Source organism: Arachis duranensis, chromosome 6, assembly GCF_000817695.3.
Source record: "Arachis duranensis cultivar V14167 chromosome 6, aradu.V14167.gnm2.J7QH, whole genome shotgun sequence".
Taxonomy (NCBI): Eukaryota; Viridiplantae; Streptophyta; class Magnoliopsida; order Fabales; family Fabaceae; genus Arachis; species Arachis duranensis.
Genome location: NC_029777.3, coordinates 12,414,686 through 12,442,181, shown reverse-complemented (window position 1 = coordinate 12,442,181; position 27,496 = coordinate 12,414,686). Strand labels below are relative to the sequence as shown.

Below are 27,496 nucleotides of genomic sequence, written 5' to 3'. Positions count from 1 at the left end.
TTTATTTATTATTATTATTATTATTATTATTATTATTATTCATGTCCTCTATTAAACTAGATTCATTTCATTGATTATTTACCTCAACTTTTTGGGTAGATTAATGTATCAAACAAATAAAAATTTGTAGACAGTGTAATTTTCCCTGTGAATTTCAATTCCAACTTGAAAAAAATTCATTGAAAAAGTAAATTAAGTAAAGAGAATCTATGGAGATACGGTTAAGGACACTAGTAGTTCCTCCTTCATTCTCTGGCAATGAGCAAAAATCATGGAAGAAATCGTTACAGGCTCTATACAACAATAATCACTTGTGGCATATCCCTAATAATAGTATATTTACATCTCTCAAATCTCAATCTTCTTTCCATATACGACCAGTGATCCTCAACTTCAACTCTTTTCCATCCCCACCAGAGAAATAAAGAGCCAAGCTCCTCGGAATTATTAGTCCATCTTGACTATCTCTAACTTTCCTATGACTGTCGCGAATGCTCCTTGGAATTCCTTGCCATATAAGTTTGCGTCCACTCGCGCCGACTTCCAGGCTGTAGCTGAATTTCTTGGCTTCGTTGTCATCACCCATGAACCGAAGAAAGGCCATATATACCGGAGCTGTCCCGAGCTGGAATGCCTCAAAGTGCAAGCAAAAATACCTTCCAAAACTATTGAAAACCTGCCAACAAGAAACTTCATCATGTGACTGGGAGTTTTTCTAGGAGGAATGTTTGTGAAGCCATGTTGGTATAATACTATAGGCATCGTAAATGTATTGAATATTAAGAGGAATAGTTTTGTGCTCTTGGAATATATTCAATGTGTAACCCAAAAAATTTACAACTCCTCTTATTCATAATATAACTTCTAAATATTATTATAAATAGAAATAAATAATTTTAAAATGTTCTTAAATCACGCATTTAAAGGTAGGCATGCAAATATTATTGTATATTAATGTCGATATAAGTACAAAAGTATGCTTGTATATTAATGATTTTATTGTTTTAATAATATTGGGAGAGTACAGAAGAGCTGTATTAGGATGTCATGATAAGATTTATGATGATCAACAATTTAGACAAAGGTTAAACCTTTATATTAGTTTAGGCCTTAAAGAAATATTCTAGTGTGCAATCAAATTAACAATACCACATGCCTACGTTAACGTGTTAATCATGTGACCCATGATGCAATACTATGCGGGCTACTTCTAATAAAAAAGGACTAAAAAAATTCCCAACATCACTTGCAGAGAAATAAACTTAGTGCACAAGCATATTTCTTGTTTCAAACAGAAACAACCATGGCCATGTGCACACATAATCAACGCTACATAATTGAAGATGTGATTTGAGAAGCTACCAATTAAATAATAAAAAATAGTTGCATGCAATAAATCAAACCATCAAGCAAAGGCATATATTTTTGTTTATTAAGTGACTTACAGTTAGCATCCATGTGGCATTTTCAACTTCATGTGGATTTGCTTTGACATATCGATGATTGAAGGTGCATCCATTGTGCATGTCTACCTTGTGATCATCCTTGAGATGGGAAACTAGACTTGGGATGTCACCCATCACAGAGCACTCGGCTCCAGCATAGGGACAACTGAATGGACGGAGTCTGCAATTTTGCTCGTGTTTGAGCTTTGTGTAGTATGGGAATATATCATGACAACCTAGACTCTGATATCTGCAAGGAAGCTCCAACGATTCTGCAACTTTCTCCAGTGCCAAACACCTTATGTTCTCGAGATCATGGTGACAGGTTGGGCAAAGATTATGGACTTCAATCTTACAATTGGAACATAATGTATGGCCATTTGGACACTGAAACGCACAATGCAGTCATAAACGAGATATTATAATTTATAAGTGTGGATAAATTTACCATAAAGATATGATGTGAACATTACGATTAAAGAGTTTTCACAATAGGTTCTATTGATCATCTATGATAATCTAATTGTTAACTATATTCTCAAAATAGAGTCTGCAGCCCAATGAAACATGGTCAGGAAAACAGCCTCTTTTGGGAGATCCAACAAGGAAAACTAAACTAGCAACACATGTAGTTGATTTTATCTTTTTGTTGTTGCCTAGAACTCGCAGATGGAACAAGAAAATGTGGAGCAAGTTCTATGAAAAATGAATAGATAATATGATGAACTCGAGCAATACCAAGGATTCCAGCTATTGAATTTGTTAATCCTGCTACATCTCTTTCATTCAACACCAAGCATGGTGCATCATATATTTGATATGGAGATAAAGGATTACAATGGCACTATCAAGATGACATTGTTTCATTAATGCATCGTGCGTTATAAGAAAAGGGTTTTACTTACTAAAAGGAAGGGAAGAAAAAGGTAAAAGTTTGCAGGAACTGCACCTGGTGAATTGGAGGGTACATCAGATTCTTGCAAACAGGGCACTCAAGTAAGTCATACACGCCATTCTTTGAACTAAGTCCATTCTTTCCATTCAACCCAACACAAGATTTCATAACTGTACTACTAGTCTTCGACTCATATTTAGCTTTGCCTGTTTCATAATCTGAAGACATCAGGTGAGATTCAAGAACTTCTTTGAAAATACTGCCTCCAGGAGCCATTGCAGGCTCAGATCTACAGTATTTCGTTCTAAATGACTAGGAGCTAGAACTCCACTATACTCCAATATCTTCTGTTTAGTTTTTTCTTCCTTTCGCTCTTTATTGCGTGCTATATCTGTTAAACAATAAAATTGTCAACGGTAAATACATAGATATTAAATGCTTTTACATTCAAATTTTAATATTCTTTAGTTCAAAATGTAGGTGAAACCTACCATGTGTATTTTCTAAACAAAGAATCAGAAACACCAAACACCGATGGCGTTCTAGAGATTTTGTACTGCTCTAATGCAACAGTAACTAGAGTAACTTCAAACTTGATTAAACAAGTGTCAACACCACTCTTATCATGTAAATATTAAGTCTTTATCAGTAGACTAAAAGAATGATGGAGTTACGGAAAGAAAATATGACTGAAACTGGATCATTCAACATGGTTACTCCAAACTACAATATTCAGACTGAAGCTCACAGTATCGAAGCATGCACAAAATACTAAGCAGGTAGAAAACTTCGCATCCTAAAAAATTTAAATGAAGTCCATATTAATATTCATTAAAGCATAGCAAAAAAATAAAAATCTTTGTTTGCATAATTATCAAGCGGATGATATCCTCATATACCATTCCATATGCGAACTTCACTTGTTGCTACACCCTTCTCAAGGGACAAGTAGAACATAAATTTGTTAACAAATAACAATGTTCCAATTCCTAAACTAGGACGACATTGTTAAATTGCTATTCAAAATTTTCAAACTGTTTCAGCACAAGGTAAGAGAACAGAACAAGAAGTAACACAGCCAGAGCAAGAGCTTCATTGCATCCCAGAAGGAACTCATTTTACAGCAGATCTGAGAAAATCCAAACGCGGATCAATATCAAGACACGAATTTCCCAACAAAACATCTCTCAATATTCACTATGATTGACTCTCATTCCGGTGCTTCAGTTTCTAACACATTAACATAGGAGCAAAGAAATCCTACTGTAGTTTCTTCATTAAGCCTTTAATTTCATACAAAACTGAGTTATTTACTTATGCAAGGGATCAACAATGACCAAGTCTGAAATCTTCCTCCACTTGAGTTATCCATCAAACATATCAGAGAAAATTATAGAAAAGAAAAGAAAAGCAAGAAATTAAAGCAAGCAGATAAGGCTATACCGGAACACTACCTTTTCCTACTGAATCCAAATTGAAAGAACTCAAAGAAGGACAAAGAGTTCAAATTTAACCTCTCAAACCAGAACTAGCATCTAAAACATCATCACATGCAATTTATAATGCAAGCATACAAAACCTCACCGGGATTATCCAAAACCAACCAATGCCCCGATATATAGAAACAAAGCGCAGTAATAATAAAAAAAATAAAGAAGGCAGAAGAGAGACAAAGAAGTAAAAGACGAAATGTAGCATTGAAAATCAAAGGCATGAAGCATGAGAGGAGAAGAGAACAAAGCGAAAAACAGAAAATTTGATTTTGAAAAATAAAATAAAGGGAGAAAGATGACAGAAAGCGAGAATTGAATAATAGATGGAGATGAAAGTAGAGACGAAGAAAGAGTATCGTACCGCGAGCTCCGGAAGTTGCGGAGATGGGTGGTGTTGGTGTCCATGGAGATTGAAGAAGAAAAAAAAGGGTTCCGTTGTTGGTATCGGTTGCTACTTACTACTGCTTACTACGATTTCCTTGTTATCTGCTCTCCGTGTTTTCTTTTAATTATTTACTCCAAAATAAATAATAAAAAAATATTTGATATTTTGATGTGCGTGATGTCTTCTCGTCCCCGAGCGATACGGTATACTGAGTTACTGACAATGGACAACCACGGTGGGGCCGCTGCCCCTTCCCGCACGCGACGTTTAAAAACCCATCACGTTGCCCTTTTGTTTATGCCAATACCATGTAAAGTGAGAAAATAGAACTTCTTAATTTTAATAGGGAGGGAGGGATGGTGTATATCAGAGTTAAGAAGGTATATGGTATTTTATTAGGGTATGAAAATTTTGTAAGACAAATCGAACCGTTCGATTTGAGGTACTGAAAATTATGGGTTCGATTTGTGTACTAACAAAAAATTTTGGGTTTGATTTGTGTAAATTTTGGGTCCGATTTGTGTACTGACAAAAAATTCTGAATCTGATTTTTTCCCACTAAAACAAAAAATTAAAAGCTGTCATAATCGTGTATATCTCTCCAATACTCCATAACTCAACATAACTCATATATCAATCTCATATAAAAAAATTAGCCGAGAAAATAGGGTAGAAATGTCTTATATTAATTTTTGTTATAAGTTTTTATCTGAATATTTTTATGTAGGTTGATTCGATGTACAACTGATGATTGGATTTTTTGACGGTTTAGAATTTCACTAATGAAATCTCGTTGTAAAGTATAGTTTCTAAACCAAACAATAATCCTTTCATACAAAAAGTTGTTTGTCACTAAAACAAACCCCTAAATTTATAAACCGAAGTATTGAACTTCGGGTCGTTCTCCCTAGGAATTACAATAAAGTGTCTTGTTATTGGTTTTGAGTTATTTTGGGGTTTTGGATAAGAAGCATGAAAAGTAAATGGCAATGAAAGTAAACTAACAACTATAAAAGGCTCTTGGCAAGTTATGAGAATTAGAAGTCCTATCCTAGTTATCCTCCTCAATTGTGATGAAAATTGTTCATGGCTACCACTTAGTTAATCCTCTAACCATGGAGAAAAGTCAAGTGGATGAATCAATTTGATTCCTCAAGTCCTAATCAACTCCTAAGGAAAAGACTAGCTTTAGAGGCATTCAAATCAATTAGCAACTTCTAATTATCAATCAACAAGGGAATTAGATAACATCAAGAGTCACTAATTACTCTACCTAGGCCAAGAGGAACAAAACCTACACTAAAATCCAACCAAGCATTTCATCAAACACTTGGAAGGCATAAAAAGAAAGCATAGTAAATTGATAACAAGAATAGAATCTAACAACAATTATTGCAAAGAATTAACAACAACAATCAAGGAAATCACAATTATCATGAATTACCTCAAATTGCATTATTGAAAGAAACAAAGGGACAACAATCTATCCAAAACAAAATGAAGGATTACAATTATTAAAGTACATACTAGAAAGAGGAAGAGGAGAAGATTAAGAATTGATAGATGAAAAGTGAATCAAAGCATGAATTAAACCTAGATCTAAGAAGAGAGATTAACCTAAACCTAATCCTAATTCTAGAGAGAAGTGAGAGCTTCTCTCTCTAAAACTAATCCTAATTATGCTATATGATTCCCTAGATTCAATAATTGCCTCCCCCTTCAATCCTTGATCCTTTTATTCCTTCCTATCAGCAATTGGCGCCAAAAATGGGTTCAGAAACCCTCTCAAATCGCCAGGCACGTGTTGCATTAATGAAGTCATGTGCTGTCACCGGCGCGTGCACGCACCGTACGCGTGCGCGTCCCTGGTCGATTCTGTAATGTACGCGCGAGCGCCTTGTGCGCGTGCGCGTGCTTGGCTGACTTTGCTTCTTTGACTTTTTATGCTTCTCTCCACTTGTATGCTTCCTTCCTTGCTCCTTTGATCCATGACTAGCCTATTTCAATCCTGAGATTACTAGCAACCATATCAAGGCATCTTATGAAATTAAAGGAGAATTAGAATTCATCAAAATAAGGCTTAAAAAGCATGTTTTTACACTTAAGCATAAATATGGGAGAGGTAACAAAACCATGCTAATTCATAGGTTAAATGTGGCAAAAGGTTATCAAAATACTCTAAATTCAATGCAAGATAAACCGTCAAATTGGGGTTTATCAATAACTTGATTTGATTTATTATTGTACAATATATTTTTTTTTTTGAATACCAAAGAGCTCAACACACTAGGTAGAGCAATAAGCGTCAAACAACACAAAAAGAAAAGTAACTCTAAAAGATACCAACAACCAAAAGAAAGGAGATCCACGTGTTATCTCCGGCATAGCCATCAACAACACTAGAACAGGGCACCACTCCACTTGTTGCAACTGAGCATGGTTACGTGGCTAATATCTTCTACGCTTTTGGTTTGATTCTGAAATATCCTCATATTCCTCTCCAACCAGATGTGCCAGATGATCGCACAGAAGCACCTCATACGCTGCTTTTGAGCCTCTTTTCCATGCGGCTCATCTGTCCAACTTAGAAAATGGTCCTTCATCACCCTCGAAAAAGACCAGAGCCGGCCAAATACAGATGCCCAAGTACTCCACACTTGCCAAGCAAATTCACAACTAAGAAACAAGTGAACGACCTGCTCAACATCCTTAGTGCATAAAATACAACTCGTATCGTCCTGGCTAATAATCCCGAACCGACTCAGCCGTTCCCTAGTATTCACCCTGTCTACCAGGACAAACCAAGCAAACAGCTATACTCTTAGCAGAACCAGACATTTCCATATGGTCTTCGTGAAGCTGTAGCTCGTGACATCCTCTGAAAGCATTCCTTCTTGTAGCACCTGCACAAAGGAGTTAGTCGAAAATATACCAAGTCTACCAAATTTTCACACAACCCTATCCTCTCTATTATTTACTATCTTGACAGGCCTCAGAGTCTCATGTAGCTGACTCAGAAGGTCTAACTCCCACTGGAACAGCTCTCTCCTTTATTGGAAGTTCCAAATCCACTCTAGCTCATCCCAAATCAACTTAATTCAATTTATTATTTCAATAAGTTATTATCTTTAAAATATAAATGCCAATAAAAAATATTTTATTTGAATTTAAATAAAATATTAAAAAAATAAAAAATTGTGTTTTTAAAAAAAAAAAGGCTTATACTACACATTCAAATATTTTTCTATCCAAGTTTTATCCAAGTAGGTTCAACAGCAACAAAACCACTCTCATTACAAGAGCGTTTATTACACTCGCTTCTTCTTCTTCTCCCTTACGCTTCTTCTTCTTTCAAATACACACATACGTCATCTTCTTCTTCTTTCAAATTCACGTATACCTCCTCCTCCTCTTTCTCTTCCTCCTCCTCCTTCTTTGTGCACGCAGATTCTTTTCTGCTTCTCCCCCTCCTCCTTCTCTTTTTCTTCTTCTTCTCTTTCGTTATCGTCATCACCAACAACACAATATTATTTTTTTTAATTGAATTGAATATAATACAATTGCTAAATTGAATTGAATGGACGCAGGTCTGAATCTGAATTGAATTGATAATATCTAAATTGTAGACAGAGGTGTTTTGAATTTGATTTTATATAATGGATTGTGTTTTATTCAATTAGTACTATATAATTGTTTCACCATGAGTACGTGTTCGGTTCATTATGCAGAAAGTTATTTGAATTTGATTTTATATAATAGATTATATTTCGTTCACTCAATACTATATAATTGTTTCACCATGAGTACGTGTTCGGTTCATTATACAGAAAGCTGTTCGAATTTAAATTTATATAATGGATAGTATTCCATTCATTTAGTACTATACAATTATTTCACCATAATAACATGTTCGGTTCATTTATGTTCTACACAATTCAAGATTCTTCCTCCTCACCTCCTACTGCTTCTTCACCAGGGAGAGAAGGAGAAAAATATAACAGAATACACAGCAACAACAACAAAAAATGACGATAAAAAGAAAACATGTGAAGAAAAAGAACGCAAAAAAGAAGGAGGAGAATGAGGAGGAGGAGGAATGCAAAGAAGAAGGCGAAGAAGAAGACGTTCCATGCGTAAACGAGCGTGAGAAGAAGAATATGAAGCACTGGAGAAGAAGAAGAAGAATAAGAAAAACAAAAAAATGTGTGACCTAAAATTGTTTGAACGTGGAGAATATCTCTTAAAAAAATTAATATAAAATATAACTTTTTAAAGTGGTATAGAAGTTAAAATTTAAATTTTTTCAAAGTTAAAAGTAATAAATAGTTATACAATATAAAACGACTAATTATATTTAAATAATATATAAATTGAGTCATAATTAAAATATTATATTAATTAAATTATCGTTTAATTTGTAAAAGTAAGTATAGAATTTATATTTTGATAATATTTCTTCTAACTTAAACTTAAATTTTTTCAAAATATAAGATAAGTTCTACACTTAATTTTATAAATGGATACAATATTTTTCTTTGGATACTCTTTGTCTTTGGGTGTCCGTTGACTTAAAGCTTTGTTGCTTTTAGCCTCGTACGGAGGTTAGTAAACGGTAACTGCTAACTACTAATGTCATTGCTTGAGTAAGAGATATTTACTTCTACTACTTTTGTCTTTAACGAATTTCCCCACGTTAATTAATTGCATTAGTAGTTTAATTGTTCTCTTCTCAGCAATAATTTTACCAGTACTAGTGTACTACATAATATAGTTATAGTTAAAAAAAAAATATCGAATACTATGAATTGATTATGATTGATGACCTCCAAATTCAAATTCAAACCATGAAATTGTCAAAAGTTGATGAACTAATTCAATTGTGAAATTATTATTACTACTTTTGTGTTGATCATGGTGATGCTTTGGTAGAAAGAAAGAAAAGAGTGAGTGCTCCTCTTCTGTTCTGGGCTGCCCCACAGAGAAGGGGGTGGTCCTAACAATTTGCCAATGTTAGCGAACAAAATGGCACAGGCTTTAGCATATTCATGCCTTTATCATTTGGGACCAATTCAATCATCAATACTTTCATTTCATGACATCAATGCCACGGGACAGTAAATTACAAATATTGAATAATGATAAAATAACTGTTTCGAGAGTAATTCAATGTTTATGTTTACTGTTCTGGACAAGAATAGCAAGCTAAATATTCAATTATAAGAGAATAATATGTTATCATCACGTTAAGTAAATAACAGAAATATCATTAAAGAATAAAATCACAAACTAGTAAAATCGTCAGATTATGACATCAAAACGTATATTTAGAGCAGTAAAATGTCTAACGAATACTTTAGGAGGATATAATATAGGAAAAAGGGATAATTCATAAGATAGAAGATAATTTACTAATATCATTTTTAAGCGTATTATTGATTTAAACATCGAAGTATCTCTATAGGTTATCCTCCTAACTAGTGCTAAAGCAGTTCAAGTAAGGGTTTTTGAATCTCATAAACTCACAACAAATTAAAAGGTGCGAACATTTATATTGTAGTTTTATTATTATTTTTTAAATTAAAAATATTAATAAATAAAAAATTAATTTTGAACTAGTCTATATTATTGAGATGAAATGAAAAAAAATGCAAAATAAAAACAATTTTTTGTGTGTATTTAATTATTTATCATTGTCTCTCGCTTGCATATTTTTTGAAAATAGAGTAAACAAATTAAACAATACTAAAGAAAAAACAAGGAATCAACAACTTGAGGCAAGGAAAACAGTTCAATTTATAATTTACTGGTTAAATTTTTAACATTTGAGTTAACTCAAAGATCATGTATTCTACTCTAATTTCCTTTTTCCTGTTATTACTTATTACCTTTGGTGGAGACATACATTTATTTTGTTTTATGGTGATGATTGGGCATTTTAGGTCAAATAGTGAGATTTTCAGTTATGTAAAGCCCATGCCACGAAATAAGGACATAATAGACAACATAGATACAACTATTACAATACAGGGCCCATGACAAAGCAGGTAGTTACTAATTATTCAACATGACATAGAATTCCCCGACCAAAAAATATAACACGACATAGAATTTGGCCCAAATAATTAGTCCAATCTGATCAAACCAATCTTACATCAATGACAAGTATATGCTGCCCAGATCAAACATTATACTACAGTAGCCACTCCTTTAAAAGATTTTTGTTTTAAAAAAAAAATATCTTTTATATAATTTAAAAAAAATAACGCAAAATTATTTTTTTTAAAAATTCATCTAAACAAGTTCTAAAAAATTAGAATATTATAGTCGATTTTAGATATTATAATACCCTGGGGATATAATGCTTCGTGTAAGATTAATTCACTTGGCATTATCATTGCAATTATTATTGTAATATATAAAGAGAGTGAAAATTTGTATGCATATTAAGAGGATGGTTAGAGGTTGTAGTCATTAATTAGTTATCATTAATATTTTAAATAATATAAAATTATATTTAATAATATAAAATTATTTTTTTAATTAAATATTAATTAAATTTTAATAAAAATATTAATTTTATAGACTTTTTTTATATTAATGTTAAGTTAATAATTAAAAATTATTATATAATAATTTAGTAAAATAATTTTTAATTATTAACTTAATATAAAAACATAGTAGCATGTGAATTTTTACTTAAATAAGCATAAAATCTTCCCTCGTCTAAATGTTTATTATTTATGATTTATAATTTCGTATTGAATTGTACTACTTATTATATTTTTTGTTCTCTTCTGTAGGAGTGTATCATTCATATTTAGTTTCTGTCGTCCTTTCTCGTTTTCATTTCCGCGCCCATAATATATCAAATCAAAATTAAAAAAGGAAAAAAAAAACCATTCGGGGAAAAAAAAAGGGTTTTCCTTTTTCCCCAAAATTTGCAACTCCTTTTTCTTTTCTTTTTCATCACTTCACTTCACTTCACACTGCACACCCAGCAAAAGATGGAGGACGAAGAAGACCAGCAGAAGGTTTCAGATCTGGTGCGGGAACTCGTAATCCGCCTCCTCTCCTCCCCCGCCGACGACGGCTCCGCCACCACCAACTCCAAGCCCAACCTTAACTCCCCTCACTTCGTCAACTCCCTCCGCTACGCCCAACGCATCCTCTGCAGCCGCCTCACCCCCTCCGTCGCCCCCGACGCCGCTGCCATCGCTGACTCCGTCAAGCGTCGCCTCGCCTCCCACGGAAGCTCCTCCCTCGCTCTCTCCTTCGCCGACCTCTTCGCCAAGTTCTCCTCCAAGACCGGCCCTGGCAGCGTCAACAACAAGTGGGCCGTCATCTACCTCCTCAAGATCATCTCCGAGGATCGCAAGGGTGCGAAGTCCCAGTATTGCCCTTCTAACCTCTTGCCCAATTTGTCCCTCTCCGACGACGCCGATTTTGGTAAGGGTAAGGGTTCTTCTTCTGTTAAGCCTTTGGGGGATAATAACAAAAAGGGATGGGATAACGGGGTTCTATTGGTTTCAAAGGATCCCGAGAATAGGCGCGAGCTTGCGTTTAGAGAATTTGTCAATTTGGTTAGGGAAGAGAATGAGGTTTCTGAAGAGGTTTTGGTTAGGGATGTGTTGTATGCTTGCCAAGGGGTTGATGGGAAATATGTTAAATTCGATGGTGGTAGTGATGACGCTGGGTATGTGTTATCAGATTCGATTAGCGTGCCTAGAGCTACTAGAATTATGGTTCATAAGCTTTGTGAATTGGGCAGGTTGTTTAGGAAGGTTACTGGGTATATTGCGCAGAGTATGGATCGGTTTCCGGCCGAAGACGTAGGTACTGTTGGGCAGGCTTTGTGTTCTGCATTGCAGGATGAGCTTACCGAGTATTATAAGTTGCTAGCTGTGCTTGAGGCACAGTCTTCGAATCCAATTCCTTTGGTATCCGAAACTGCTAGCTCGGGAAATTATCTTTCATTGAGGAGGTTGGCTGTTTGGATTGCAGAACCAATGGTGAAGATGAGGTTGATGGCTGATTTGGTTGACAAGTGCAGGGTTCTGAAGGGCGGTGCAATGGCCAGTGCAATTCATTTGCATGCCCGACATGGCGATCCTCTGGTTCATGAGTTCATGAGGAGGTTGCTGCAGAGAGTGTGTGCACCTCTGTTTGAGATGGTGAAAAGGTGGGTTCAGGAAGGGGAGTTGGAGGATATATTTGCAGAGTTTTTTATTGTGGGGCAAGAGGTGAAAGCTGAGTCTCTTTGGCGTGAAGGTTATAGGCTCAACCACTCGATGCTTCCTTCATTCATTTCACCCTCGCTTGCACAGCGTATTTTGAGGACTGGGAAGTCCATCAATTTCCTTCGGGTGTGCTGTGATGATCGCAGTTGGGCTGATGCAGCAACCAGAGTTGCCACTGATATAGGGGTGACAGCAAGAAGAGGGGGTTTTGGGTATGGTGAAACTGATACCCTTGAGTCACTAGTTGATGAAGCTGCAAAGAGAATCGATAAGCATCTGTTGGATGTAATTTACAGACGGTACAAATTCAAAGAACACTGCCTTGCAATTAAACGGTATTTATTACTTGGTCAAGGTGATTTTGTGCAATATCTAATGGACATTGTTGGGCCTGATCTTTCTGAGCCAGCAAACACGATAAGCTCTTTCAAACTCTCTGGACTGTTGGAAACTGCAGTTCGGGCATCCAATGCTCAGTATGATGATCGTGACATGTTGGATAGGCTCAGGGTCAAAATGATGCCGCATGAAAGCGGTGACAGGGGCTGGGATGTATTTTCACTGGAATATGATGCAAGAGTTCCGTTGGACACTGTGTTCACGGAGTCTGTGATGGCAAAGTATTTAAGAATTTTTAACTTTTTGTGGAAGCTTAGAAGAGTTGAACATGCACTTACCGGTGCCTGGAAGACCATGAAACCAAACTGCATCAGTTATCATTCCTTTACCAGATTGCAAAGTGCAGTAAAGAAGGAGTTGGATTCAACATTGAGGCGCTGCCAGGTTCTATGGGTTGAAATTAATCACTTCATTTCAAATTTGCAATATTATATAATGTTCGAAGTCTTGGAAGTATCATGGTCAAACTTCTTAAGTGAGATGGATGTAGCCAAGGATCTTGATGATCTACTTGCAGCTCATGACACATATCTAGATTCCATTGTAGAGAAATCCCTTCTTGGTGAGCTCTCCCAATCGCTTTACAAGTCATTATTAGTGATATTTGACCTTATACTACGTTTTCGGAGCCATGCGGATCGGCTGTATGAAGGTATTCAGGAGTTGCAAGCAAGGTATTCATCTTACTCTGTCTTCCCTGCATTTTTCAGCTTCCTCCACTTCCTCACTCCTAAAATATACTTCCATTTTAACATTTTATATGAATCTGCTCCAGAATCACAAGATCTTCCCAATCCTCTTCTGAACAAGGATCCTGGACTGCTGATGGAAGGAAAGCCCTAACACAACGTGCTGGCGAATTTCTTCGAAATATGGGACATGATCTGGAGGAGATTTCAAAAGAGTATTCGTCATTGCAAGAGGAATTCATATCTCAGTTCCCTGTACAGAAGCATGTTGATCTAAAGTTTCTCTTTTTCCGTCTCGATTTCAATGAATTTTATAGGCGGGTGTCTCCTAGCTCATAAGTAACTTGTGAATAAGGCTGAGGATCAAGTTGAAGCATTATTACTTCAAGAAGATGATGAACTATCAATGCTCTGCAAGCAGCTAACCACCATTCTGTTTTTGAGTGGAATGATTCTATTGGTCTTGGTACTAACTTCCTTCTAGACCAACTCTTCCATGGGTCATTATTTGACTATAGGTAAGATGTATATACTGTCACTTTGTCATATATTTCTTTCAAGGAAGATCTAACGCACTCTTGTTTCCAGAGTCCAGATGACCAATTGTTGTGGTTTGGAAGGTGGTTTGTGGCGGATGTGAAGCTACTAATATTCTGATTGGATGCTTACTGTGAGTAGTACACACGTAAGTGTCTGAATATCTGATTATTTGATTCGTGTTTCAGCGGCTTTTGTAGGCTGTGCTTTCCGGATAGTGTTTTATGTGTATCTTTGATTTTTACCGGCTGAATGAAATATGGGTGTCTGAAAATCTTATTTCTGCATTTTCTTGAACTACTTCTGGTTTACTATCTCTCCTCACTCTGCAGTGTGCTTGAATTTTCGCTCCGTGGCAATAAAAATGAAGCCATGGGTGACTCAAGCATCAAGATGCTTACATTATTATTCAATGCACTTTATATGCGTGTAACTTTGTAAGCTAATGAAGGTGCTCCATTTTGATTTTGTATAAACTCAGTTCCTAGATCAACGATTGTAAAGCCTTCTCTCTCTCTCTCTCTCTAAATGGAGCTGCACTTGAAAAGAAAAAAATAGAGCTTAGCAGTGATTACTAGCTTGGACACATGCTTAAGTATTACAAGCTATCGTATTTCAACATGTAGAACTTGGTTTAGAGGTTACTGATGTTACTATTACTATAATGTTTATGCGTGTCTATGTTCATTGTTAGAATGAAATGTAAATAGTTATCCCGTATCTTTCTGGCTGAAAATGTAGTTATTAGAGATGTTTATTTTCAGTAGTGTCACGAGAAACGCAAGAGGGAGAAGGATTGAATTTATTTTGCAGGGGGATGCTTAAACATCAAGAATGAGGCATGTGGACCAAATTGCAGTGTTCATGAGGCCTTAAAGTTTTTTATACAATGGTACTAGTCGCTGAGTGAAGATATTGTTAACAATTGTGGTTTGTAAATAACAAAGGTGATTTACTAGTTGAGATATTAAATCAGTTTATGTTTTACATTCAAGTTTTTTTCCCCCATCAGTCATTTGTTAAGACTTAAGAGCCTTAAAAAAATTAGCTGGAGGCCTCACAGGCCTTCACCGGAAAATTTCGACCAATATACACACGTCAAAGCCGGAAAGCCATTTATTGGATAAAATCAAATGGCCAATTTTATATTTTCTAATTGATTGATAATATATTGGTTCACTTAATGCTCATTATAGTTGCACTTAAAATGTTCTATCTCCATTTTCCAGTCTAAGTAGTAAGCTAATGAACTCTTTACTTTTTCAAAAGTAAACAAACTTGAAAAGTAAATTATCAAAAATTCAAAACCATAGTAGACATTGTGTTAACTAGCACAAGTAATATGCTGCCAGCTGTACAAGCATGTGCATACAAAGTTCAAAAGTGTTAAACCTGAGAGTATTCATGTGGGAATTTACCTAATCTGCTACATTACAGCAGACATAACTACAATGGGGCCCTGAGAGTGTTTTTTGGAGCACTAATCCAAGGTGATCCGGCAATGGCGAATCTCCATAATGCATTGATATGCTCTGGCGAAGCATATTGTATACCCACACGTGGACCCACCAATATGTTTTCCGGCTTTGGACCATCTAAGAGTTCCAAACCACCTGTGTATTCATAAAGATAAGATATCATACTTCAAGTCCAAAGAAAAAAAGACTTTGAATATTAAAGTATGAACCACACTACAATTTATGCATTAAAAATTATTTTCTTATACGCATGCACTTTCCTTTCCTTTTAAGCAACACATTAACAATCATGTGTTTCAGGTTTGGACAATAGTAATATAAGCTTACCAGGGGTATAAAGAGGATGGTTGGACCACTCCGTTGAAAGACCCAGTGCCTGACCCACCTACCATTTGGAAAAACAAATCATATTTATCAATTTCGAAATCTGGTGAAAAAAATTCTTGGGTCATTAAGAACAAGCATGGAAAACTAAATTATGGAATGTGTTATCCTTTTTCTCCTTACTGACTTTTGCCTTCTGTGGAAGAACCTCAAGTAATCATTATGACCATAGTAAGTTCTGTTATGTACCAGATTGAGATCTCACATGGAATTCACGTTTTACAAATCTTTAAAAAACCCACATGAAATATTTTATTTTACATTACAGAGAATGATAGCATATATTCGGGCAATTAAAGACATGTATGATGGGGCCACAACTAGTGTGAAGATTCAGAGTGGTGTGACAGAGGAATTCCCTATTGGTATAAGATTGCATCAGGGATCATCCTTAAGTCCATACCTTTTCACATTAGTCTTGGAAGTACTCACAGAGCACATCCAAGAGCCTGTGTCATGGTGCATGCTTTTTGCCGATGATATCGTTCTTATGGGAGAGTTAAGGGAAGACCTAAATAAGAAGTTGGAGTTATGGAGAAAAGCTTTAGAAGTGTATGGTCTGCACATAAGCCGTAGCAAGACGGAATATATGGAATGTAAGTTCAGTCTGAGAAGGGAAAACCCCAATATAGAGGTGAAGATTGAAAAAAACATCATACGAAAAGTTAAAAGTTTTAAGTATCTTGGGTGCATCATACAGGATAATGGAGAGATTGAACAGGATGTAAATCATAGGATCCAAGCAGGTTGGTCAAAATGGCAGAGTGCATCTGGTTTTATATGCGACAAAAAAGTGCCTCTAAAACTTAAAGGTAAATTCTATCGCACCGCTATAAGACCGGCTATGTTGTATGGTACGGAGTGTTGGGCGGCTAAAGGGGAACACGAACATAAGCTGAATATGACAGAGATGAAGATGTTGAGATGGATGAGTGGTCATACGCGATTGGATAAAATAAGGAATGAAGATATAAGGGAGAGAGTTGGAGTAGCACCCATTGTGGAAAAGATGGTTGAATCGCGTCTTAGGTGGTTTGGACATATGAAAAGAAGACCGATAGAACATCCAGTCAAGAGGGTAGATGAGATGGAAGATGGACAAAGGGCGAAAGGCAGAGGAAGACCTAAGAAGATCATCCATGAGGTGGTCAAACGAGATCTACATGTAAACGGTCTTTCTGTAGACATGATACATGACAGAGCATAATGGCGTCGTTTGATTCATGTAACCGACCCCACTTAGTGGGACAAGGCTTTGTTGTTGTTGTACATTACAGAGAATGAAATTACTTTTGAAAATAGCCATAGTACAAAACTTAATGACTTGGACAACAAGTTATTTCACAAACTACAGCACTAAGAATTAATCATGTGGTTATGTAATGGATATATTCGAATCTAGGGAGCAAGTATGGAACTGTCCTCTCATCATTGTTCACTACAAGATTAATAAACACTTTAACCAAAGTGAAATTTGTCACTTTGGTCTCTTAACCAATGATATTGGATTCAAATCGTAAGAATAGAAAAAATAGTTTACGATATTTTAAAAAATCTGATAAGGGTATTTTAAGGATGGAAAAAAAAAGTAAATTGGATACCAACTCCACACAAACAAACATAAGCACCTGAAGAAAACATATTAAAAGGAGGAAGGAAGAGAAGTAAACCTTGCCAGGGCCAGTAAGAAGTATAGGTTTATCAGTTTCCAGACCTCGACGCTGCTGAATGACATTTAATCCTGTTAAATTGTTGAATATTAACAAGGTACTAAATCTTTTAAGTAATACAATGCAGAGTTTCCACATATTGAACACTGGTGAAGATATTGAGGTCTTTTGCAACAATAAGTTAAATTGTTAGGACATGTCTGGGAAATCAGAGCTTTACTTCAAGTTTTGTTGAAAGTCTCACCATTCGAATTAATTAGCCAGTTTTGGCACACCCAAAAGATGAAATACTTGAAACTAGACGACATACTGGGTTCAATAATTCAGGGTTTTCCCCGTAAACTCTTCGGTTTGTGCGCAGCCAAAAAGAGAAAAGATACTATCTACAAGCCTGTGATGGTATCTTAGTTCGACATGACCAAGTCATTACTCAGGATATCTCTTCAAGCAGTTCATTTCTTTAAAAGAGAGCAAGATATCCAATTTTAGAAGCCCGACAACAATATCAGTATCTCTTCATTCATGAATAAATTGAATCAATAACAGAGAAAAAAGCATGTAGCGAGACACCGTGCTGAGCAGAAGGGATTCAAAACAGCAGGAAGCAATGTGTAATAGAACGGTTACACTTAAATAGTAGCTTTTGCAGAGTATAGAGAGCATTACCGCTAATGGGAGCACAAGAACGTATCAAGACAGCAGCTCCAGCTCCTTCCTTGTCAGCAACAACATTGAGCATCATGTGGAGACCATAGCAAAGATAAACATAAGCATGCCCACCTGGTCCAAACTACAAAAACACACACCAAAGTTGCTCCAGCTACACTACCACCAATAATCTTCAATAAGGGAGTATATATTATTTTCATTGTTCTATTAAGAATGGCAAAGAATAAAGAAAGCATCTTACAACAGGGGCAGTCCTTGATGTAATGCCAAACCGCCCATGACAAGCTGAATCATTTGGTCTGTAAGCTTCAACCTGTCTGATACATTTCCCTCGTTAAATCACTAATGCAAACCAAATTTATAAAAAAAAATAGAAAAAAAAAACCTTTTTTTTAACCTAGTTCGGATGAAAGTATGAAACGGATTTAACAGTTATAAAGGAGTGCAATTTCAGAAAGGAGAATGAGGGATGCATAGCTACCTCAGTAATCTGAAGAACGACGTCGTCACGGCGAAGGAACTTTCCGAGCAAACGAGGGGCAAGGTCTAAAGCATCAATCTGGAAGAAAGAGGAGGGTAAAATTTCCATTTTTGTGGCTGATTTGGATTCTGATATGCGTTTGGGTTTTGCAGCGCTGAACTTGGATGATTTAGTAGGGCTGGATTTCTTCTTCTTCTCCGGTTCGGCTACTCGTTTGAACCGCTGGGTTCGTCGTGGGTTCATTAGGGTTCCGCGGAAACAGAAGGAATCAAAGAAAGTTGGGAGAGACATGCCGCATGCTGGGATTAGCCACCACCCTGTCCCTTAGCTTTTCAACCTTTCTTATGTTCTCTCAAATTTTCCACACTTTCTACTTACACTCAATTTATCAATTTCCTTCTAAAATTAAAACTGTAATAATAACCTTATAAAAATTTGACATTGTTGTAGAATAAATAAACATGGAAGAAAATAAATATAAAATAAATAAATATAAAATTTTAGTATTAACGTTTATTAATACTCTTATTTTACTATAATAGAAGTAATTTTTATATGAAAAAGTATAGGTAAACAATGAAAATATTAAATAATGTGAATAATAGATATATTGGATGTTCATTTCACTAAGTGTACGAATGGTTATTTTAATTTTAAGATTTAGATGGTTAATTTAAAAGTGTAGTGTATTTTTATTTGATTGGTAGTTGTTCAAGATGGTCATTACTTACCTAGCATTTCCCTTTTTATATTTACTAATATTATGATTATTATAATTTAAAACTGCAGAGAGGTAAGAGAGTTTATATTGTAATGTGAAGAGAAAAAGAAAATATTTGTTTTATTGTGGTGTGTCTTGTCTGGTACCATACTTCTTATTTATATATGTATAGGATTCATATTTTCAACCTTTATTAAATGTAAATTCTTTTTTGGTAACATGAATATTCTTTTATGGAAAAATTGAGTCACATATGATATTAATGGGCATCCACATCCTTCGTACTTATCACAACACTCCACTTGAATGACCATTTAAGATTATGTCTCATTAAAACCTTACTAAAGAAAAACCCAATGAAAAAAACTTTAGTGAATGAAAAAGAGTACAAAATCCTTTGTGATGAGACTGTCTCATTAAAAACCTTGTCAAGAAAAATTCAATGGAAAAAAACCTGACCAAGGAAAAAGAGTACAGTCTCCCCCTCTTGTCGACATCATTTAATGTCTCAAAATCGGCGCATCTCAATCTCATGTACCAATCTTTCAAAGGAGGATTTTGGGAGTGACTTTGTGAATAAATCTGCCAGATTGTCACTTAAGCGGATCTGTTGGACATCAATTGTCCCTTGATTTTGAAGATCATGAGTGAAGAAGAATTTTGGAGAAATATGCTTTGTTCTATCGCTTTTGATATATATGCCTTTAAGTTAAGCAATGCATGCTGTATTACTTTCAAACAGGATAGTTGGAGCTATCTTATGATCAATCAGTCCACGTGATGATAGAATATATTGGATCAGACTCCTGAGCCAAAAACACTCGCGACTAGCTTCATGTATCGCTAGTATTTCAGCATGATTAGAGGATGTTGCTGCAATCGTCTGTTTCGTGGACCTCCATTATATAGCTGTACCACCATATGTGAACACTTATTCTGTTTGAGATCTTTCTTTATGTGGATCAGACAAGTATCCAACATCTGCATAGCCAACTAGTTGTTACTTGGATCCATATAGATAAAACAATCCCATGTCAACCGTTCCATGAAGATATCGAAAGATTTGTTTAATTCCACTTTAATGTCTTCTTGTTGGAGAGGAACTATATCCTGTTAGTAAATTCACAACAAATGATATATCGGGTCGTGTATTATTAACAAGATACATTAGCGCTCCAATGGCACTAAGATATGGTACTTCAGGATTAAGGATATCTTTATTTTCTTCTTTAGGATGGAATCGATCCTTTTCCACGTCCGAAGACCTTACGATCACTGAGGTATTCAAGGGATGTGACTTATCCATATAAAATCTTTTCAAAATCTTTTCTGTGTATGTTGTTTGATGAATAAATATCCCATTTTTTGTAAACTCAATCTGCAGGCTGAGACAAAATTTAGTCTTTCCGAGATTTTTCATCTCAAATTCTTCTTTCATAACTTTTATAATTGTTGGAATCTCTTCAAGAGTTCCAATAATATTTAAATCATCAACGTACACAGCAATTATGATGAACCCAGATGCAGATTTCTTTATGAAAACAGATGGACAGATATCATCATTCTTGAATCCGTTTTTGGCCAAATACTCAGTAAGACGACAGATTGCTTTAGACCATATAAAGATCTTTGCAATTTAACTAAGTATAACACTTGTGAATATTCATTGGATGGTTTAGATATCTTTAGTCCTTCAGGGACTTTCATATATATATATATATATATATATATCACGATTTAATGAGCCATATAAATAGGTTGTTACCACATCCATTAAATGCATATATAGTTTATGATATGCGGATAAACTGACCAAATAACTCAATGTTATTTCATCCACTACAGAGGAATACATTTCTTCATAATCTATACCGGGTCTCTGTGAAAAAACTTGTGCTACAAGTCGAGCTTTATAGCGTACAACTTCAATTTTCTCATTTCGTTTTCTCACAAATACCCATCGATATCCAACAGGTTTTACATCTTCTAGTGTATGGACTACGGGTCCAAAAACTTCACGTTTTACAAGTGAGTCTAACTCAACTTTCATGGCTTCTTCCCATTTTGGCCAATCATTCTTTTGTCGACATTCTTCGACTGATCTTGGCTCAAGATCCTTATTTTCATGCATGATATTTAATGTCACGTTATATGCAAATATTTCATTGACAATTGTCTTATTTCGGTCTCATTTCTCTCCTGTAAAGATAAAATTTATCGATCTCATCATTTTCACAATTTTCAAGTACTTGAATGTCTTCTGACTATATCAAAATTTTGGATAACTGCAGGTGTCTTTACTATGTCTTTTTCAATAGGAATAGTATTTACCTCTTTTCTCTTTCGAGAATTTTTGTCTTTGGAACCGACAGACCTGCCACGCTTCTGGCGTGTATTTGTTTCGGTGGCAATTTGTCCAACTGGGACATCAATTCGAATTGGGACATTTTCTGCTGGTATATAAGATTTGGTTATCCTTTTTGTATCGGAAAATATATCTAGCAATTCATTTGCTATTCTTTATAAACGTATAATCTTTTGAACTTCTAGTTCACAATGCCCTGATCGAGGATCTAAATGCATCAAGGATGATGCATTCCAATTAAGTTCCTTTTTAGGAAGCTTATTCTCTCCCCCTAATGTTGGAAATTTTGATTCATTAAAATGACAATCCGCAAACCGGAATTTAAATACATCTCCAGTTTGTATCTCAAGATACCTCACTATAGAGGGAGAATCATATCCAACATATATCTCTAATTTTCTTTGGAGTCCCATTTTGGTGCGAGAAGGTGGTGCAATAGGAACATATATTGCACACCCAAATATTCTTAAATAGGAAATATTTGGCTGCTGGCCAAAGGCTAATTGCATAGGAGAGAACTGATGGTAACTCGTTGGCCTCAAATGAATAAGTGTTGTGGCATATAAAATAACATGCCCTCAAACCGAGATTGGGAGATTTGTTCTCATAAGTAAGGGTCTAGCAATTAATTGGAGGTGTTTAATAAGTGATTCTGCTAACCCATTTTGTGTGTAAACATGAGCTACTGGATGTTCAACACTTATTCCATTAGCCATACAATAAGCATCAAAGGCTTGGGAAGTAAATTCACCAGCATTATCAAGACGAATTACTTTGATTTGATTTTATGAAAATTGTGCTTTTAATCGAATAATTTGAGTCTGTAATCTCGCAAACGCCAGGTTGCGAGAAGATAATAAGCACACCATCTTGAAGATGCGTCTATCAGGATCATAAAATATCTAAAAAATCCACATGGTGGATGAATAGGTCCACATATATCACATTGAATCCGTTCTAGGGATTCAGGGGATTCAAATCCAATATTTATTAGTGATGGCCTTAAAATTAACTTCCCCTTAAGAACATGCAGCACAACAAAATTCACGAGATTTAAGAATCTTCTGGTTCTTTAGTGAATGTCCATCGGAGTTTTCAATAATTCTCCGCATCGTGGTTGTTCCTGGATGACCCAATCGGTCATGCCAAGTTATGAATTCATTTGGGCTAGTAAACTTCTGGTTTACAATGGCATGTGATTCAATCGTACTAATCTTGGTATAACATAACCCAGATGAAAGTGATGGTAACTTTTCTAATATAACCTTTTTATTTGAATCATGAGTTGTGATACATAAGTACTCATGACCTCCCCCATTTATAGTCTCAATATGATATCCATTTCGGCGAATATCTTTAAAACTCAACAAGTTTCTTAGAGACTTGGTAGACAATAGTGCATTATTTATTATGAATTTTGTTCCTCCGGAAAATAAAATTATAACTCTTCCGGAGCCTTCAATCACATTGCTTGAGCCAATAATAGTATTAACATATTCTTCTTTTGGCACAAGATGGGTAAAATATATATCACTTTTGAGAATGGTGTGCGAACTTGCACTATTCGCAAGGCATACATCTTTATTATATACCCTTGCTATTTTCTTCAAAGACAAATAATAATAATAATAAAATGAGTAGTATGCACAGTTAAATTGAATACTTGATCGAAATTATTTTTCTAAGAAACATTGTACATAAAAATAATATCATATACTAAAATTTTATTATTGTCACTATTATTATTATTATTATTATTATTATTATTATTATTATTATTTAAAACTTTACACATTTAATGATTTCAAAATTCTTAAACATAAACATTAATATTTCATTATTTATATACATCATATTTGAAACTTAAATGCATAGAAAATAAAACTTAACAATAAGTTCTTTACATTATTTATTTATATGAATACTTAGCAATCTCATATATTAAATTATTCTATCATTGATCAAATGACCAATATTTTCTTCAGGATCCTCAAAGAAATCTGACACATCATAATGAGTGGTGGAATTTTCAACATCATTTGAAACAAAATTCGTTTCCTTTCATTTGTCGTCTTTTTTTAAAGATGCTTGATAAAGATCGACTGCCTTGGTGTACGACAGGTACACGACCAATGGTCATTTCCACCACAATAGAAACACTTATCCTCTGTTGATTTATTTTGTCCAATATTTCTTTTTTATTCCACTTCTAGTGAGATCCTCTCTTATGAACATAATTCCTTTTCCTTTCATATATTTTCTTGTTACTAAAACCTTGCCATTTACCTCTTCTAGGGTAGTGATTCGCCGCATTTGCTTCAGGAAATGGGGCGGCACCGGCTCGGCATGCTTCGTGATTCTTTAAAAGCAACTCATTGTTGCGTTCAGCAACAAGAAGACAAAAAATTAACTCAGGATATTTTTTAAATCTTTTTTTTATACTGCTGCAGGAGCACATTTGAGGCATGGAAGGTCGAGAAAATTTCTCTAACATATCATTATCAGTTATCTTTGCCCCACATAATTTTATTTACGAGATGATTCGAAATATTGCTGAATTATATTCATTTATGGATTTAAAATCCTGTAGACGCAAGTGCGTCCATTCATATCGAGCTTGAGGAAGTATCATCGTCTTTTGATGATTATACCTTTCTTCAAGGGCTTTCCACAGATGTGTAGGATCTTTTAATGTGAGATATTCATTTTTCAATCCTTCATCAAGATGACGACGAAGAAAAATCATGGTTTTGACTTTATTATTTTGGGATGCATTATTTTCAGCCTTAATGGTATCTCCAATATCCATTGAATCAAGATGGATTTTAGCATCTATTATCCATGATAAATAATTGTTTCTAGATATATCAAAAACATTGAATTCAAGATGAGAGAGTTTCAACATAATAAAAATTTGTTACCTGAATCTTCCTAAAATTTGGTTAGAGTCTCGTGCTGATAACGTGTTGTAGAATAAATAAACAAGGAAGAAAATAAATATAAAATAAAGAAATATAAGACTTTAGTATTAACGTTCACCAATACTCTTATCTTACTATAATAGAAGTAGTCTCTATATTTACTAATATTATGATTATTATAATTTAAAACTGCTGAGAGATAAGAGATAGTTTATATTGTAATGTGAAGAGAGAAAGAAAATATTTGTTTTATTGCTGTGTGTCTTGTCTCGTACCATACCCCTTATTTATACATGTATAGGGTTCATATTTTCAACCTTTATTAAATGTAAATTCTCTCTTAGTAACTTGAATATTCTTTCATGGAAAAACTGAGTCACCTATGATATTAATGGGCATCTACATTCTGTGTTTATCACAACACACATCATAATAGTGGCGCACAAGAGGTGAGTAAAATTGGGTTTATTTGTATCCGAATCCAATTTTAAATAATGACTGAGTCTACTTTTAAGATTTTTATTCGATTATAGATTCGATAAAATTATATTATTTTTGGGCCACATTAAAATTGAGTCTAGATCGGATGAAGTTTAAGTTTTGATAAATTTTATGTAAAAAAATTATAATGACATTTATTTATAAAAAAATTATTTATTACCAAAAAATTGATATTACATACTTGAAATTAAATTTGTCTGTAAATTTCAATTTTATAAATTTTTAACTTATTTTTCAATTTAACAAGTTTGGAAAAAATAAAACAATAAACTTATAATTAATATAATATAATATTAGAACTAATTAAAAGACATATACTCTTTTATAATACATCACCACTCCATCAAAATTTAAATCTTGCGTCTTCTAAATTTTTTTAAAATAATTATTTCAAAACATCGCAACATTCACATAATAATAATTTAGAGTAATAATAATAATTTAAAATCTCATAATAATAATTAGATCAATTACACAATAAACATAATGCATATTTTTGTTTTCTTTTATTATATGGTCCAATGGTCCGTCTGCTTGACCAAGAGTTTTTTATTTTTTAATATTGGGTTTAAGTTGATGTAATCCACTGAAATGTCAAAAAATATGTGTTTAACGCCGTTGTGGGGATACAGGAAAATGTCACCGCCATTTTTTCAGCAACGTCACTTTCATCTTCAATAAAACGTCGGCGACGTTTTGCACAAAACGTCAGTGATGTTTTGTGTGTGCATAGTTAACACGTGGATGTAAAATTCTCCCTCTCACTAGCGTGAAGATTTTAAACCTTAGTAACTCCTTTTTTTTTTTTCATTTCTTCGTCTTCTCTTTTCAGTTCCACCACAAAATGGTTCCTTCCATCCTTATCAATCTTATCCCACTAAAAATAAAAAAACCCACAAAGCAAAACGACAGCTTCTACATTGGGATCAGTCACCATAATTAAACTAAAGCCTTCCATTCAGGTAAATAATTTAGTGATTAATTTTTTTATTTAAAGTGAAAGTATGAACAAAATTTTTTAAAAAATAGACTAAGATTTTATAATTTTTTTAGGTTATTTTACTATTAACTAATAGTACATTAATTAATTGTTAGTACTTAGTAGTAGTATTATCGGCATTAGTATAGGACTATAGGTGTTAGTTAGTGTTAGGATTAATTTTAGTAAATTAATTATTGTTAGTGACTTAGTTACTGTTAACGTTAGGTTAGGTTAGTGTTATTTAAAATTTGAAATAGCTGTTTTGAAAAACAGAATTATCTAAGAAAATTTTTTATTTTATAATTGATTTATAACTTTGTTAATTTAAAAAACAGAATTAAAAAAATTAGTTAATAATTTTCAGAATTTTTTTTTAACGTACGTAAAATATTAGTTTCAGTAATTATTAATTTATATTTTAGTTTTGCTTGAAATATTTAATTAATTTTGAATTATTATAAAAAGTATTTAAAGTAGAATTATTTAAAAATTATTTTAATTTTTTTAATTTACATAAAATATTAGTTTCAATTATTATTAATTTATGCTTTTAGTGATGTTAGTTAGTTTTAGTTTTGGTTGAAATATTTTTAGTTAAATTTGAACTATTATTAAAAAATATAATTAATTATATAGTTACGTTACTTTTATTACTATTAATTTTGGTTTAATTTTGGAATGTGTTTTTAATTAAAAAAAATAGAATTATTAAAGATATATTAATAATAAATTTTCATTCATTTTAAATATTTTTTTAAAAAATATTTTAATTATTCAAATATATCCTTTTTAATCCAGAGTTTAAAAAAGAGGAAGATGGAAAAACGTGACATCATACGTGTTGAAAATCATATTGTAAAATATTTTTGACATTTTGTATACGTAAGTAATTTTTATATTTATTGTAGTAGTTAATAATTAGTAGTTTATTTAGTAATAATCAATTATTAGAATATGTAGTGATTTAGTAAGTGTTGAATATAATAGTAGTCATGAACTAGTTATAGTAATTTACTATTAATGATTAAATTTTGTTTTTAGGGTTCAAAAAATTTACACATGAGACACTTACACCAAATAGACTCATATGATAATAGAGTGAAAGAACAACTGAAGGCGAGCGGGTTCTATTATGTTTCTCAAATTGGGAGGATCGTGTCTTATAGGCCGACTGTAGACGCACTGGTTGAAAGGTGGCGTCCAAAAACGCACACGTTTCATCTCCATATGGTGAGTGCGATCAC

The 27,496-nt window shown here is 34.0% G+C and overlaps 3 protein-coding genes across 9 annotated transcripts; 1 reads left to right on the top strand and 2 right to left on the bottom strand.

The window, feature by feature from the left end:
• Positions 1-216: 216 nt before the first annotated feature.
• Positions 217-4,356, bottom strand: LOC107492875 (E3 ubiquitin-protein ligase SINAT2). Its single transcript, XM_016113928.3, has 4 exons — positions 4,195-4,356; positions 2,395-2,731; positions 1,446-1,832; positions 217-676 (listed from the first exon to the last, which is right to left on the bottom strand). Exons 2-4 carry the CDS (start codon positions 2,614-2,616, stop codon positions 356-358), a joined length of 930 nt encoding a protein of 309 aa, XP_015969414.1. The 5' UTR covers positions 2,617-2,731; positions 4,195-4,356; the 3' UTR covers positions 217-355.
• A 6,743-nt stretch (positions 4,357-11,099) lies between these two features.
• Positions 11,100-15,197, top strand: LOC107492877 (gamma-tubulin complex component 3). 6 transcript variants are annotated; one of them, XM_052251356.1, is made up of 4 exons: positions 11,100-13,528; positions 13,630-14,061; positions 14,139-14,228; positions 14,848-15,197. In XM_052251356.1, exons 1-2 carry the CDS (start codon positions 11,223-11,225, stop codon positions 13,880-13,882), a joined length of 2,559 nt encoding a protein of 852 aa, XP_052107316.1. In that variant the 5' UTR covers positions 11,100-11,222; the 3' UTR covers positions 13,883-14,061; positions 14,139-14,228; positions 14,848-15,197. The 6 variants fall into 6 exon arrangements, with proteins under 6 accessions (XP_052107316.1, XP_052107315.1, XP_052107314.1 ...); XM_052251355.1 differs by having other exon boundaries at positions 14,845-15,197; XM_052251354.1 differs by having other exon boundaries at positions 14,132-14,228; positions 14,848-15,195.
• A 152-nt stretch (positions 15,198-15,349) lies between these two features.
• On the bottom strand, positions 15,350-19,134 carry LOC107492878 (DNA-3-methyladenine glycosylase). Of its 2 annotated transcripts, XM_016113935.3 has the most exons (6): positions 18,763-19,130; positions 18,523-18,594; positions 18,279-18,402; positions 17,613-17,683; positions 15,886-15,943; positions 15,350-15,693 (listed from the first exon to the last, which is right to left on the bottom strand). In XM_016113935.3, exons 1-6 carry the CDS (start codon positions 19,051-19,053, stop codon positions 15,527-15,529), a joined length of 783 nt encoding a protein of 260 aa, XP_015969421.1. In that variant the 5' UTR covers positions 19,054-19,130; the 3' UTR covers positions 15,350-15,526. The 2 variants fall into 2 exon arrangements, with proteins under 2 accessions (XP_015969421.1, XP_020982212.1); XM_021126553.2 differs by lacking the exon at positions 17,613-17,683 and having other exon boundaries at positions 18,763-19,134.
• Between the last annotated feature and the right edge of the window lie 8,362 nt (positions 19,135-27,496).